Source organism: Panulirus ornatus, chromosome 20 (genome assembly GCF_036320965.1).
Source record: "Panulirus ornatus isolate Po-2019 chromosome 20, ASM3632096v1, whole genome shotgun sequence".
In the NCBI taxonomy this organism is placed as follows: Eukaryota; Metazoa; Arthropoda; class Malacostraca; order Decapoda; family Palinuridae; genus Panulirus; species Panulirus ornatus.
Window position 1 is genome coordinate 56,619,470 of NC_092243.1, and position 16,517 is coordinate 56,635,986.

The 16,517-nt window shown below is 44.7% G+C and overlaps 1 protein-coding gene across 2 annotated transcripts in view; it reads right to left on the reverse strand.

The window, feature by feature from the left end:
* LOC139756034 (discoidin domain-containing receptor 2-like) overlaps nucleotides 1-16,517 on the reverse strand; it is a 1,074,315-nt gene that overhangs the window by 296,090 nt on the left and 761,708 nt on the right. For both annotated transcript variants that reach the window (XM_071674983.1, XM_071674984.1), the window contains one exon: nucleotides 3,142-3,247. In XM_071674983.1, coding sequence (XP_071531084.1) covers nucleotides 3,142-3,247 — 106 coding nt within the window. The remainder of the gene's footprint in view (nucleotides 1-3,141; nucleotides 3,248-16,517) is intronic.

The window sequence follows — 16,517 nt, forward strand, 5'->3', positions numbered from 1 at the left end:
ATATATATATATTCCTATGAGGCCACGGGGAAAATGGAACACGAAAAGTTCCCAAGTGCACTTTCGTGTAATAATCACATCACATCTTTCCAACATATGTACATATATAAATATACCCGACAACCTCACAATGATCATCCACAACCGCCCTAGTCCCCCTTCGCTCGTCTCATTTTCCCTCCAGAGGAGGCTGAACGCTGGCCCTCTCTCTCCCTCCAATGAGGGACATGGAGACCAAAGAAAATATGTGGAAAACCATTACTGTAATGCAGGCTAGTGTGTGTGTGTGTGTGTGTGTGTGTGTGTGTGTGTGTACACAAACAAACACACACACGTATAAAGAAATTGTACAACAACATTAACATAGAACATGGGTCCCAAAACAATCACAACACAACTGGAGTACCACGAAGACTGGCGATATATACGTGCAACAACAACATACAACCAGTACACAATACGGAGCTCTACAACTGTCGTCAACATCATGTGGCTAACTATACAGTCTGAGGTTAAACGTCTGATCTACCACAGACATGTTCCCAATTAATCCAGTTGTAACGAGCTGAGAAGTTATTTACCTTCATCAAACATCAGCTATCTATAGCTCCACCAGTCAATCCTGCCAGCACACGTTCAGACATTAACTTACGTCTATCTCTTTAATCCTGGCAGTATAAGTTCAGACATTAACCTTCTTTCTATCACTTAATCCTGGCAGTTAAAATCAGACAGTAACCTTCTGTCTATCGCTTAATCCTGGCAGTATAAGTTCAGACATTAACCTTCTGTCTATCACTTAATCCTGGCAGTATAAGTTCAGACATTAACCTTCTGTCTATCACTTAATCCTGGCAGTGGAAGTTCAGACATTAACCCTCTGTCTATCACTTAATCCTGGCAGTATAAGTTCAGACATTAACCTTCTGTCTATCACTTAATCCTGGCAGTACAAGTTCAGGCATTAACCTTCTGTCTATCACTTAATCCTGGCAGTGGAAGTTCAGACATTAACCCTCTGTCTATCACTTAATCCTGGCAGTGGAAGTTCAGACATTAACCCTCTGTCTATCACTTAATCCTGGCAGTATAAGTTCAGACATTAACCTTCTGTCTATCACTTAATCCTGGCAGTATAAGTTCAGACATTAACCTTCTGTCTATCACTTAATCCTGGCAGTGTAAGTTCAGACATTAACCCTCTGTCTATCACTTAATCCTGGCAGTGTAAGTTCAGACATTAACCCTCTGTCTATCACTTAATCCTGGCAGTATAAGTTCAGACATTAACCTTCTGTCTATCACTTAATCCTGGCAGTATAAGTTCAGACATTAACCTTCTGTCTATCACTTAATCCTGGCAGTATGAGTTCAGACATTAACCTTCTGTCTATCACTTAATCCTGGCAGTATAAGTTCAGACATTAACCTTCTGTCTATCACTTAATCCTGGCAGTATAAGTTCAGACATTAACAGTCTGATTCCATTAATAAATACTGTAAGTAAAAGTTCAGACAATAACTATGCAAGGCCATCGATCAATCCAGAAGTTCTATGTTCAGACATGAGCTATCTATCTTCATCAACCCATCCTGTCGGTATAAGCTCAGACATTAGCTATCTCCTTCCCCCAAGCCATCCTGCTGTGCTATAAGTTCAGACGTTAGCTGTATGTCTTCATTAATCATCACTTCAGACTCCATCCATTAACGCCGCCACTTCAGACATTGGCCATCCACCGCCATCAACCAAACCTGCCAACATAACCTCAGCCATTACCTATCTATCTCCATCAATCAATCCTGGCATCATAAGTTCAAACAGTGTCTATCTATCGGCTTCAAACAATACTAGCAATATTATTTCAGACATTATCTATCTCCATCAATAAATCCATCCTATATATATATATATATATATATATATATATATATATATATATATATATATATATTCAGACTATCTATTTATCTATCCATCTGTTTATCTCCATTAACCAATCCTACCTGTTCATGAATTACCTATCTATTTCCAGCAATCAATCCTTTCGTATAAATTCAGCCTTTATCTATCTATCTATCTATATATATATATATATATATATATATATATATTATATATATATATATATATATATATATTACCATTTATCACATCATTGTCAATTATCAGACTTCTAAGTAAACGAGTTCTCGTTTTCTCCTTTTTCTAAGCAACTTGGACACGAGTCTGCTCCCCCCCCCCATTCAACACACCATAACTCGGTACACAAAACGGGTGAGCGGCCAGAACCCATCATGCTCAGTGCCTTAATTACAAACTAACAGGAATTAAATGTTTCCTCGAATTTGATCTCACCCTGGCCAAGCGAGAACCGGAGGGGGGGGGAATGGGGGGGGGGGGGTGCTGGCCTTTGAGCCAATGTTCTCCCCCCTCACCGCCCCCCCCCCCAACCATTCAACACCCCCATAGCTCAGTGTACATAATGGGCAAAGGGGGTGGGCGTGGAGCGATAACCCGTGCCCGTATTCAAACCTGTTGGGAGCAGGGGAAGGGGAGGACTGCCCATGTTGAACCTCTCATAACACACACACACACACACACAGACCCACATACACACACACACACAGACCCACATACACAGACCCACACACACACACACACACAGACCCACATACACACACACACACACAGACCCACATACACAGACCCACACACACACACACAGACCCACACGCAAACACCCACACACAACACACAGTCCAGTGAAAACAGGTCATTACAAACAGATAATCACACACTCTCTCTCTAATGGGTACGGGTGTCCCCCCTCCCTCCCTCCCCTTCTTCACGCTGCTAATCACCAGTACACAAGGCCTCGTTAAGCACTGGTACGTGTGCACGGGTGGTAACTGGGACTGGTGTGCACTGGGTGAGCTGTTATGACATGGATTAGGAGCGATCGAGGTACGTCCGGATTGGTGTGAGTCAGTATTGACGAATCTTCTGTACCATTAAGGTGGGCGATTGGTGATTGTAATGGTTAAAACACAGTGATACATACGTGTGTGTGTGTGTGTGTGTGTGTGTGTGTGTGTGTGTGTGTGTGTGTGTGACTTTGAGGGGGTCACGGGACTCACCTGGCAGAGAAGGGACCGGTCACGGACACATCGTAAGAGGAGGAGGCCGTGATCTGGCTGTCACGGATCCTGCCGGACTCCATGCCCAGCGGCGAGGCGCACGACTCTGTAAACAACAAATGTTACCAATAAGGCAGGGTGGAAAAATCTGGGGTGGGCAAGGTAAACAAAAAGTGTTGCCAATTAACATCTGGGGGGATAGTGGAAAATCCAACGTTACCAATTACACAAGGTTTAAATCTGGGGACACTGTAAATCTGGGGACACTGTAAATCTGGGTGACACTGTAAATCAAATGTCACTGATAAACCTGAAATCTGAGGCACTGTAAATAAGTGTTGCTAATGAGGCTGAAATGTGAGGCACAGTAAGACATGACTGAAATCTGGAGAGGGTGAATGACAACTCATACCAAGCAGATCTTGCTCAAATCTGGCGACAGTAGAAAGACAGATTACCAATCAAGACAGGGCTAAACTCTGGCGACATTAACTAACAAATGACAACAAGAAAATAAGGCTGAAATCTGGCTTTGATACCATCTAGAAAACATTATCACAAAGAAAAAGGAGACAAAAAAAAACACGTCGAAAGTTGACTAAATCTATTTCTACAGTGGGAACACAAAATTTCTAAGTTTATTCTTAGGTGGTGAACTTTAGAAGAGATAATGACCTCTACAAAAAGATATCTTTGACGTGATTTATCTACAGATAACGGGGTCATACGGATGAGCAAGACACCATTAAACATCTCCACAATTTTGTGAACTAGAAAATAAGTTGTCAAATCAGTCATCGCATTTCAACCAACTATGTAACGTATTACCGACCAATGAAAACAAAAATACGACCCTTGTGGCAGAGCAGAGACAGTGTATGTACTCAGGACACATACTTTACACCCACACATACGTGTATGTAATGAACATTCACACTTCACACCCACACATCTGCCTGTTTTGCATACTGCAAGGTATGGGATTACATATAATAACTTTTACATTTGTGACTACTGAAGCCTAATGACAGTTATAGAGGAGACATATGGCGTACAATACAACGACCCTGTATAATGCAACAATTGAATAAGTATTGCACATCATCACGCTTGAAATATATGAAAAAAAAATCTTACAGGCCAGGTAATGATACTTGTTTTTATAACTCTTTACGCTGGGGATAATGGATAAGATCTAGAGCAAGCCCTATGATTATATATATATATATATATATATATATATATATATATATATATATATATATATATATATACATGAGAGAGAGAGAGAGAGAGAGAGAGAGAGAGAGAGAGAGAGAGAGAGAGAGAGAGAGAGAGAGAGAGAGAGAGAGATGAATAGATAGAAGAATGAATGAAACGAAGGATAGCCCAGCTAAATACTTCCCCACACACAAGTATTGTACGTCAAGCCCAGTAAACATAGGCATATCATCAGGATGACAAAGGCAAGCCATCTTTAAGGAAGCAGCCGACAGCAAGAAACACCTCTGGCGCTCAACAGGTGTAATGATCGCTGGTAAAAACAGACGCTCGAGTCACTCGGTAAATTCACATCCTCCGCCAGCTTGGCCGCCGCGCCATTAACGTTTAATGCGCGCCGATAAAGGCTGTGTTTTAAGCGTGTGAATAAGTAATGGTTTACCGGATCACCGAGTTGGAAAGGAGGCAGGATGAGAGAGAGAGAGAGAGAGAGAGAGAGAGAGAGAGAGAGAGAGAGAGAGAGAGAGAGAGAGAGAGAGAGAGAGAGAGAGAGAGAGAGAGAGAGGCTGCAGGAAGAAAAGAGGCAGTGTATACAGTCCATCAGACGATATAAACAAAGAAACCAAGCTAACATTCGAAATATTCCGTCAAAAGATAACTCTTCAACATGACTGTCTGTTTATGGCCAGCACTCGTCTGCCAACAGTATATTTTACACTCTCGTGACGCTTACATCAGATCCATATATATATATATATATATATATATATATATATATATATATATATATATATATATATCCCTGGGGATAGGGGAGAAAGAATACTTCCCACGTATTCCCTACGTGTCGTAGAAGGCGACTAAAAGGGGAGGGAGCGGGTGGCTGGAAATCCTCCCCTCTCGTTTTTTTTTAATTTTCCAAAAGAATGAACAGAGAAGGGGGCCAGGTGAGGATTTTCACTCTAAGGCCCAGTCCTCTGTTCTTAACGCTACCTCGCAAATGCGGGAAATGGCGAATCGTATGAAAAAAAAGAAAAAAAAATATTCAATGACCTCGATGTAGGGATGAATAATCTAATGTGCCGAGTTGAAGACGGCAAAGATCAGTTGTGTCATACTAACTGAAGAAGATAGACGATGATATAAATAAAATAGCTGACTAGACTAGAAAAAAATGGCAAATGCCATACAAGGTTAACAATATTCAGATGCTGCAAGCAAGGAAACCTTAGCCCTAAGTTTAATTATGAACCCCTTGTGAGAGGAACCCAGGGGATGGTCACCGTCTCCAACAACGTCTAACTCTCCCAGCATTGTGAGGAAACTGTCAAGAAAGCAAACTGGAATATATCATTCATAAACACAAACTTCACATGTAACAAGGATGTGGTGTTACCGCTATACTCAGCTCTCGTTAGCTCCCCCCCTCCTCATCCTCCCGCCCCTCCTCCATTTCCCTCGAATATGCAGTGCAGTTCTAGGCCCCTCGGTGCAGCGTAGAGCAACTAAACTAATTCTTTCCTTCCGTAAATAAAAGACAATAACACGAAGACAGTTGCAAGAAGTGAATTGGTTCTCTCAAAGCATGAGGCCTCATCGAGACAAGTTTACAGAATGTTTTAGTATACTTAAAGGATTCAACAATATCCATACAGAAAATTGCTTCACAGTCGCACCAGTGCTACCAATGAGGTCCCAGAGTATATCTGGACTGCAGAAAATATATCTTTACGAACGGTATCATCGAAGCGTGGAATAATCTCACAGAACATGATGCTCAGAGCATCCTTGTTAACGTGGTCAAAATAGGCTTGATGGTCACCTGTGACTCTCCGATACCGAATAATTCCATTAACCAATCATCATAACATAGTGGTATAGTATGCTACCATCTCAACCAATGACCTCGCCTTGTACATGATGCGTTAACGTAGCAACACCCATTAACCAGCGTCGCCGGCTGTAAGCGAACAAGAAGGAATGACTGTGTCATCCTTTCATATCAGGGGTAATACAGACATGTCAAGTCTCGAGGCTGGAGCTCCTTATTGATGTCTTTATAACAAAAAGTGAAGGGATGCATAACGATGGTCATGGAATACATGACGTGTTCATTTTCATTCTAACTTCTGACTTCCGTATAAAATTTTCTTTCTTACTGTTCGCCATTTCCCGCTAAGAACAGAGGACTGAGCCTTTGAGGGAAAATCCTCACTTGGCCCCCTTCTCTGTTCCTCTTTTGGAAAATCAAAAAATTTTCTATCATGCATATTAGTCATGAAAGGTGGGGAGAAAGAGTCTTTACTTTGTCATTCTTTCTTCCACTGCTTTCATGGGGACTGCATCTTTCTCAACGGTGTTAAGGCCAGACCACCTCGCTTAGACCTTCGGTCCGTGTGATCTGCGTATGTATGCCACTCCAAAGGAGGCTACATTTCCTTTCCAGGTAAAGCGCAGGATTGGGTAGCGGTTGCAGGAGCCTTTAGAAAGGTCCAAGGGGAATCATGAGCGCGCGCGCGCGCGCACACACACACACACACATCTTGATTGCTCTTTCCTGCGTCAGCGAGGTAGCCTCAGGAACAGGCGAAGAAAGGCCGCACCTACTCACATCCATTCTCTAGTTCACATGCATAATGCACCGAAACCACAGCTCCCAGTCTACAATTAAGCCCAATAGACCTTTCCATAGCTTACCCCTGACGCTTCACATGCACTGGTTCAGTCCATTTATTCATGAACCCCTGTATACCACATCGTTCCAATTTATTCTATCCCTTACAAGACCTTCACCCTCCTGTATGTTTAGGCCCCGATCTCTCAAAATCTTTTCCACTCCATATATATATATATATATATATATATATATATATATATATATATATATATATATATATATACATATAAACAGTGATGCTCGGAGGCCGAGACATAAAAATATAAAATAACCCACTAAATCTACCATCAGGTACCGTACGGGTGGCCCGTGGTTTCTGACCGCGCGTCTCAATGTTTCAGGTGCTCTCCCGGTCAGGGAATACACAACAGAAAAGGTCAGCAGTTTGACCTTTCTCCTGCCGCTCATTTGGTTGGGGGTGGGTGGGTGGGTGGGAGGGGGGGGGGGAGATCGCATTTTCTTGGCCCTGGTTAGCGGTCAGGCACGGGAATAAAAGTTGACAAGCGGTTTCTTCAAGTGAAGTGCGTAATTAACTGTCGGAACTCGACAGGATGAAAGGGTTGGCCGATACCCTTTTTAATACGAAAAAAAGGTTAGGTGAAATTTCTTTATCTAAGCAAACATATACGGTATACATACAGGGCGGTCAGTATATTACGGAATTTCTGCATCATCTGAATATTATCATATTTCACATATATCTAGTTAGCTTCGTCTCTTCGTTGTATATATCAACTGACAGTGATATTTCTTTCTTGTATCTCCCCTGATGTGATCATTACACGAAAGTGCACTTGGCAAATTATCGTGTTTCATTTCCCCGTGGACTCATAGGAATATATATATATATATATATATATATATATATATATATATATTGTATCAATTATCCCTAAAATAATCTGCCAATTAAACATTTGTGTGAACATACAAGTTAGTCGTATGTAAACACGACTATTCATCTCCTCACGTTGTTGTTATTCAGGGCGCGTTGGATCGCTGCGTCGACGCCATTAAATTAGACTAACTGCCTTTTTCCCCCAACTAACTTTACGCACTGCACGAGGGGAAATGATGATGTAAGGAAACTTTTTAATTTTATGCCACGACAGGCCAGTCCTGAATACACACCCACACACATAGGTATACAATTACCGCTGTATCCCTAAAGATGTGAATCATCACGAAAGTGCCCGGGTCTTAGGGTTTCACTGTCCTTCTGGCTACCATCATATACGTACGGTATATATATAAATATACATATATATACACATTCACAGAAACGTATACACATAATACATACACACATGTACAGAGTATGGAAGATGGATAGGTGTACACTGCCTGAAAGGAAAGGGTTAAAGGACAAGGGTCTAAGGAGCAGTCTCCAAATGGCCTTGGTAACGTTACCATTGGTGTGCCGCAGGGCTCGTTCTTGGGTCCACTGCTCTTCTTAGCAAGTGTATCCAACTCATCAACTGAACCGACGTCTCACCTGAACATGCCAGTGGATTACGTCTAGCTCATGAGCGAGAAGTGACGAGTAATGATGATTGCAACGGGTTACGAGGTAATCTAGAACAAACTCTTGGGTCGGTCTTATAATTGGTCGAGGGACTTCAATCAGAGTAAGTGCGGAGTAATGAGGATGGCACACAGTGAAAGCAAACCTCGGCGCAATCATGTGTGCTTGATTATGTGTGCTTAAACCGTCGCCAGAGATTCACATCGTGAGACCTGTTAACGAGGATGACTGTCTGTTGACGAATATTGTAATGGAATCGCATTAAGCATATGGACACAAGAGCAATAGCTTCTGCACCTCGAGTCTGGTCACGGCATCTAAAGAAGAACAAGGAGTTAAATGAGATAGTCCAAAGAAGGACAGCTCAAATGATAACCGAGTTAAGAGATCTGAGCCACAGTGAGAGGCTGAGGGCTACACATCTACCTACCATGGAGGAGAGAAGAGACAAGGGTGACCTGATACCAACCTTCTTTCTAAAAGAACTGAACGACGTCAACAGCGAATAGCTTTACACGAGATAGATAAAATGGGAGAGTAATGGGACGTCGTGAGAAAAGACGACAGAAAAAATAAATGGAAAGAATGGAGGTAAAGAAGAAATGCAAGAGTGGCGGAGGGTTAGAGAAGAGCAAGTAACGAGACATGTGAATGGTAGCAGTATAGAAATATTTACAAGGCTAATTGAGGGTCAAGAAGTTTCAAGAGATATGGGGACCCCTACGTGGGTAGAACACCCTCTCCGCGCTGTACAAACAGGTAAACACACACACACACACACACACACACACACACACACACACACACACACACACACACACACATCTTGGCTGCACATAATGTCAACCAGTATGTTACTGTAATCATGCATCTCTTATGTTCAACCAATCATCACAGAGTGCAGGATGCATAACCCATAGTACTGACCGTGTAAACCTTCCTGCACATCTGCCACTCTTGACTGTGTATATGTACCTCACTCATGTGCTTCTCCAATCGTGGAAATATCCAGCCCCACCTGGATCTTAAGCTCTGTTATGATTAACTAATCATTACGACCTCCCAGTTTTGTAATATCTAATAACGCTACTACATGTTTTCAACCGAATGGCTCACTGAATTCAATAAACTGTTCTTTATTCTATCGATTCATATATCAAATACAAACAGATAAGACAAACGGAAACAAACAGCCACAAAACGAGAGAAAAAGAGACGAGAAAATGGCTCGAGAATACGAGAGATGAAAAATTAAGGAAGAGACTACGAGGAGGAGAGGGAGCGAGAGAGAGAGGAAGCTACTAAACAAGACGAACACGATGAAAAATAAGGAAGAGACTACAAGGAGGAGAGGGAGTGAGAAAGAGGAAGCTACTAAACGAGACGAACGCTAAAGATAAATGAACGAGCTACAGGAAACACTGACGCTGATCTGAGGAGTCGGGAAAACAGAACACCGAGAGAGAGAGAGAGAGAGCACGAGTTCTTAATGACTCAACCTTACTATTATCCTGTCCTCCCTAAGCTTATCCTCTACCTGCTTTCCAAAGCTTACACTCACCCTTGTTCTCCCCAAGCTTAACGTCAACTTGCTTTCCTAACCTTGCTCTCGCCCTGGTCTCCCCCGAACCTAACACTCAACCCACCCTCGTCTCTCCTCCCTTCCCTCACCGGTCTGACCCTAGCCCAGCCCAGGCCCTGCACCCCTCCTGATGCTAAAAGGATTACCCTTATCCAGCACGTCTAACTCTCCAGTTCAATCATCGCCGTAACCGAGGCTCGGGCGGGACACCAACGAGGGCCAAGCCTCGACCCAAAAAGAGTGTCTACTGTTACCTACACACGCTCTCCGCGGGGTGGAGCGGGTAGGGACGTGCGCAGACGGAGGCCCGAGCGAAGCGATGCGCGCAGAGGGAACCCTCGTGACGCCATGCGCGCGAGAGAGGGAACCGCGCAAAGCGAACATGTAGCATAGATTTTTTTCTACATAGCATTATACGAGACTCTGTGATGTACACAGCATTAAGGCGTGGACGAGCGGAGAGTACAGTGTGTCAAGAATGCTGGCTGTATTAGGATACAGAATACAGCAATATACAGCGTTGACTGCATAGCGTTACAGGAATGTGTAAGTACATTCCTCTCTCTCTCTCTCTCTCTCTCTCTCTCTCTCTCTCTCTCTCTCTCTCTCTCTCTCTCTCTGTCTGTCTCTCTCTCTCTCTCTCTCTCTCTCTCCCTGACTGACTTCCTCCCCTACAGTTAATTTCCCAGGGACACAGGGAGGGACAACCCATCGCCTCAGATCTCTTGCTCGTCCATGTAATTACATTCATAAATCAAATTAAACTTATCCACCTCCAGATGCCGGGGGGGGGGGGGGGGGGCGCCCCGCCGACTCCCCCACCCCCTCCCCCCCTCCCCACGACGACACCCCGCAGTGTGCGAAACCCTAATGATTTAATATGCAATTTAGAGGCGTCCTGCGTGTGAAACGGACTAATTTGGAGTGGAAGGAGGTGTATTGTGCGGCCGGTCACAGAGATGAAAGGTTCTGTCTCGTGTTGTGTTTGCGGACGAAACAAAAAAAAATGGAGGAAAGGTTTGTGTGTTTATGTAGGGGGAGGGGAAGTGGGGAGAAGTTTGCTTGTGTGTGTGTGAGAGAGAGAGAGAGAGAGAGAGAGAGAGTTTTACACTGGTGTTGCCCCGCCTTTTAATCTCTTCTTAACCTTATGTACACACACACACACGCGCACACACACACACACACACACACACACACACACACACGACCCAAATGACGCAAGGTACCAATTCATCGACCAGACCCAAGAGAGGGGATGAACGCCTGGGATGGCTGTGAACCGACTGACTGTGGTCGCCCACCCTAACCGGGACTCGAACCTGGGCCCAGTAGAATTGTGGGTCACAACGACAACCACTACACTACTGTGTTTACTAGATTCATGTTATGAGATGATGATGATGATGATGAAGGCACTACTGATGGTGAAGATGGTGAGTGTGGTGATAATGGGTCTCCCATCTGCTGTGTATGAGGGCAGGCGCCCTGCCCGTGAGGCGAGTCAGTTGCTGTTTGCAGATGACACAGTTCTGGTGCCAGACTGATGATGGCTCGTGTCATGTACACAATCCATCCTCCGCTGATAGTGATGATGATAAGCAAGTGTGATGGCGCGAAGATGAGTGATGGTGGTGATAATGACAACGCGTAGCTCAGACTACCGCAAAGCCCCTACTATCGTAGCCCTAGACTACAGTAGCCCAAAATCCCTCACTCTAGATTATCGTAGCCCAGGCTACCGTAAATTCCATATTACCGTAACCTAGACTACCTCAGCCCAAACTAAAATAACCCAGACTACCGCAGCCTAAACTACCGTAGTCTAGACTACCGCAGCGTAAAGTACCGTACCCCAAACTACCAAAGTAAACTACGATAGCCTAATCCTCTGTAGCTTATACTACCACAGTCCATATTACCGGAGGCTGGACGGATTAACCATGTTGTAACTGATTAATCATAGGGTAACTGATCAATCATGGACTGACTGGTCAATTAAGGGGTAAATGATTAATCAAGGGGTAACAGATCAATCATAGGGCAAATGATCAATCATGAAGTTACTGATCCTTTGGCGAGCAATTGATTAATCGTCAAGTCGTACACGGAGAACGCACACCAGAAGCGATCAATTTCAGCCGCTAAGAAATCACACAGCGGCCATGTATCCCGCAACTTGACAGACCACACACAACCCAGCCATCATCCGCTGGTGGTGACAACTCCATAACAAGATCAACCTCCCTCCAGCGTCGTCATGTCTTGCGGGAATTTTCATTTCCATGAGAGACAGAAACTTCAAAGACGAGTTCAGCGGACATTATATATATATATATATATATATATATATATATATATATATATATATATATATATATATATACACATGACTTTCAAACACTTGTGAGAGAAGATGGCAATTCTGAAAATGAAATAAAACAGGTCAAGCGTAAGATCTCAAAATCGAGTTAAATGATAAAAGGAACAAAGGGAAAAATGAAGTGAGACGAGGGAAATGAGATAACAGCTCTCGTGGAGTACAACAGAAGCACTTCAGGAAGAGAAAGATCCAGGGATAATGTACGAGAGAGAGAGAGAGAGGTGGTTGTGTAGGTGAGAGCCCATCCTCTCCCCCACTGCCCTCTTTCTGCCTCTCCCAGGACCTCCTCCTCCTCATCCTCTCCGTGAAGTCTTCCCCATCTTTTCCTCCCCAGTCCCAGAAGCTCCTCTAAGGTTCCCTCCTCATTTCACTAGCCACCCCTCCTCTCCCTCTCTTCTCCAGCCATCTTACCCACCCCATCATCGACAACCTGACTGGCTGCTTTCGTCAGAATTCCCGTTGGTCTAAAGAGTGTTGACAGGCAGGACCATCGACAGCCGGGGCTGTCGACAGCCAGCCGGGGCTGTCGACAGACAGCTGGGGTTGTCGACAGCCTGCCAGGGTTGTCGACAGCCTGCCGGGGTTGTCGACAGACAGCTGGGGTTGTCGACAGGTGGTGTGGGAAGATTTCTCTGTTCACAAACACGGGCTGGGTCGTGCCACAGCCCACCTCCACTGGCTCCCCCAGGCTTATGGTGTTTATATATACATACCTGAAGGTGGGGGAAGACAGGTAGGGAGGCAGGGGGCAGAAGGGGGGTGAAGGGAGTTAGGAGAGGGATGGGAAGGGGTTGTGAGGTTGGAGAGAGAGAGAGAGAGAGAGAGAGAGAGAGAGAGAGAGAGAGAGAGAGAGAGAGAGAGAGAGAGAGAGAGAGAGTGTCATGGGCGAGACCTCACGCGTTTAAATGTCGACGATGGGGGGTTGGGGGGTTGGTGTGCGTTATCTACGCATCTGGTGTGTGTGTCCAGTACCGGGAGGGAGGGAGTTCCAACATTGTAACGCCACATCTCCAGAACATTTTCGACCACCATACATGCCAAAATCCCGTGTGCTGCCCACAGTCACTGTCTCACCACTCTGCCTATTCCATTCAGCCACTCCCCTCGTGATATGAAAGCACATCTCTCACATCTGTCCTAACACGTGTCTTGCTTACTTTCATGCTATGTCCTCTGCCTGTTCTGTTCCGTCCATCTCCTGCGTCATCAAGCTGGTTTGAAGACTTAAAAGGCTGTGATCGGGTCACCCCTCACTCTTCTCTCATCCAAGGTAGGCAAATCTAAGGCCTCTAATCTTTGTATACACGTACGTGTGTGTGTGTGTGTGTGTGTGTGTGTGTGTGTGTGTGTGTGTGTGTGTGTGTGTGTCCTAAGGCGTTGAAATAGAAATGCCTCACCTCACCTACAGCATAAACCACACCTATATTACTAACACTCTTCCCCATTCGCCTCTATTACAACCCTTCCTCCCTCCTCATGGTACAGACCTAATCCAGCCTCCCCCTGCAGTAGTTTCCCCTACCCCCTTGCTCTTATCCCTGATCGCCCCAACACAACATTTCCTCCTCCTCCTCCTTGGTTAGAACACCTCAGTGGCCCCTGGCAACTCGACGACAAAAGCGTATCTTAAGCATACAGTTCAGTTCTGTCTCCCGATTTATCAGGTAAAGATTGAGACAGACTTGTTAGTGTGTGCAGACAGGGGTAAGAAGATTAATACCAGGACTTGGAGACGGGTCTTGTGAGAAAGGATTACAGGAAGCGAGATTCTCCTTCTTCCAGGAGCAACAGCTCCATACTGACTTAATATGAGTCTTTAAAGTGCGGAGGAATACGTGGGACGTGTGTGTGTGTGTGTGTGTGTGTGTGTGTGTGTGTGTGTGTGATTACTATTCATGATACGGGGAGAGAAACTTACATTCGTGTTGCCCTGTCTCTTAACTACACACACACACACACACACACACCTGACCAGGTATAACCACATCGAGCACTATCATCTCTACCGTTACCAGTCAGGTCTATCCAGAGGCAAGCCGGCAGGTCTCTCATACCTCCGTGGTCTGCAGCGCTCCTCAACCCCATCCCAACTTTCCCTGCCCTCATGACTCCCCTCACTCCCATACCCGCCTCATCCACCACCACACCCCTCCGTTCCATTTCATCTCTTACCCCCCCCCCCCCTTCCATCTCCCCTCTCCCATCCCACACCATGAGACCCTCTCCACTGCTCTGTCTCTTTACTCTTAACACATCCACTAACCTAACCACCTCCCCCTCTCTCTCTCTTTAGGAAGGCAATTCTTTCAGTCGTCCTCTAAAGGAAGGGGGGCTTGGGTGTTGAGTCTGTGTGAAGCAAGTTTGGATGAAGCAATGCAAGGTGAGAAGTGAGGCGGTGACCTGGGAGGGAGGCTAAGCTTGGGGAGGTAAGAAAAAATTGAGGAGGCTGGGCTTCAGGAGGGAGGGAGGACTGGTGTCTGGGTCAGGGAGGGACAGCATTGGACTCCGTACGTGCCCAGGTCCAACCTCGGGGGCTGTCCCACGTAATACCCTTAGATTGTCTGCCTGCTGGAGGTGACTGTGGAGGGAAGGATGGGAGGGGATGGGATAGGAAGATGAGGGGATACTGAAAAGGGTAGAGTGTTAGGGAGAATGGAATGGGAGGGTGGGGAAAGAGGTCGGTTGAGGACATAGTAAATTGTTACTACACCACGGAGGTGTGTGTGTGTGTGTGTGTGTGTGTGTGTGTGTGTGTGTGTGTGTGTGTGTGTGTGTGCGTGTGTGTCATATACACTCGTGTCCTTATACACATTCCTGTGTAAACAACCACATTTACTCTACATGTACTCAATCTTACGCATAGCTACCTCTTGCGTCAGAAAGGAGGCGTTGCATCCCTCAAAAACCATCCTAAATCTTGCAGGACTACTGAATGCTCACAAGACCTTCATGTTACTTCATATGAAGGAAATGAAAGCAGATGTATACTTAAGAATTACATTTTAAACCATCTTCATTATGCATGCAAACTCCCAGTCTGAGTCATAAAGGCATATGTGCCCGCAGGCATCTCCTTGGGATGGACGGATGGAGATATATATATATATATATATATATATATATATATATATATATATATATATATATATATATATATATATATATATACCTTCGCCTGCACGAGGTTACACAGCGAGTAAAAGTCACCTTTGGCGAGGCTGCATCATTAGGAGTAGAGCCTCGTCAAAGAATTTCTCACTTCAAAGAAATCCAGCATTTCCCTGCAACTGGAATTAGCGCAGTCTTGGAACTGCAGCAGCTCCTGGAAAAGCGATGCTGGGGTAACTCCAGGACTCTCTCAGAAGAGGTGTCCTGGACCAGTAATTATCAACAGCTATCTATTTATACATACATGATTAACCCTAAGACCCAATGCACTAGGTTTCTGCAGCATCAAGGCTGCTCTACAATCAGTAGCAAGGAAAGGAAGGACTCCTCTGGAGTGAATTATGACCAGACGAGACTGTTTACCATACGCCCCGTGAGGAGGACACAATATCATCGGCAGTGACTTTTCACTTGCGATCTAACCTCAAAGAGGAGTCCGGCAACACCTATATATATATATATATATATATATATATATATATATATATATATATATATATATAGATATATAATATATGAAAGGTCTTAGGAATGTGCGATGTAGGCGGAAAGCTGCGAAAGGCGGTGAGAAGTTTTTATCAAAGGTGTGAGGCGTCTGTACGAGAGGGAAGAGAGGAGAGTGGATGGTTTCAAGTGAATGTTGGGGTGTTTGATGTCACCAGGGTTGTTTAATTTTTTCATGGATGGTGTGGTGAGGAAGGACATGTAAGTGTCTCGAAGAAAGAGGAGAGTATATAGTCTGTAGGGGAATGTGGCTTAAGAAGTGAGTCAGTTGTTGCTTGCTTGTGATACAGCACTAATGGCTGAATCGAGGGAGAAACTA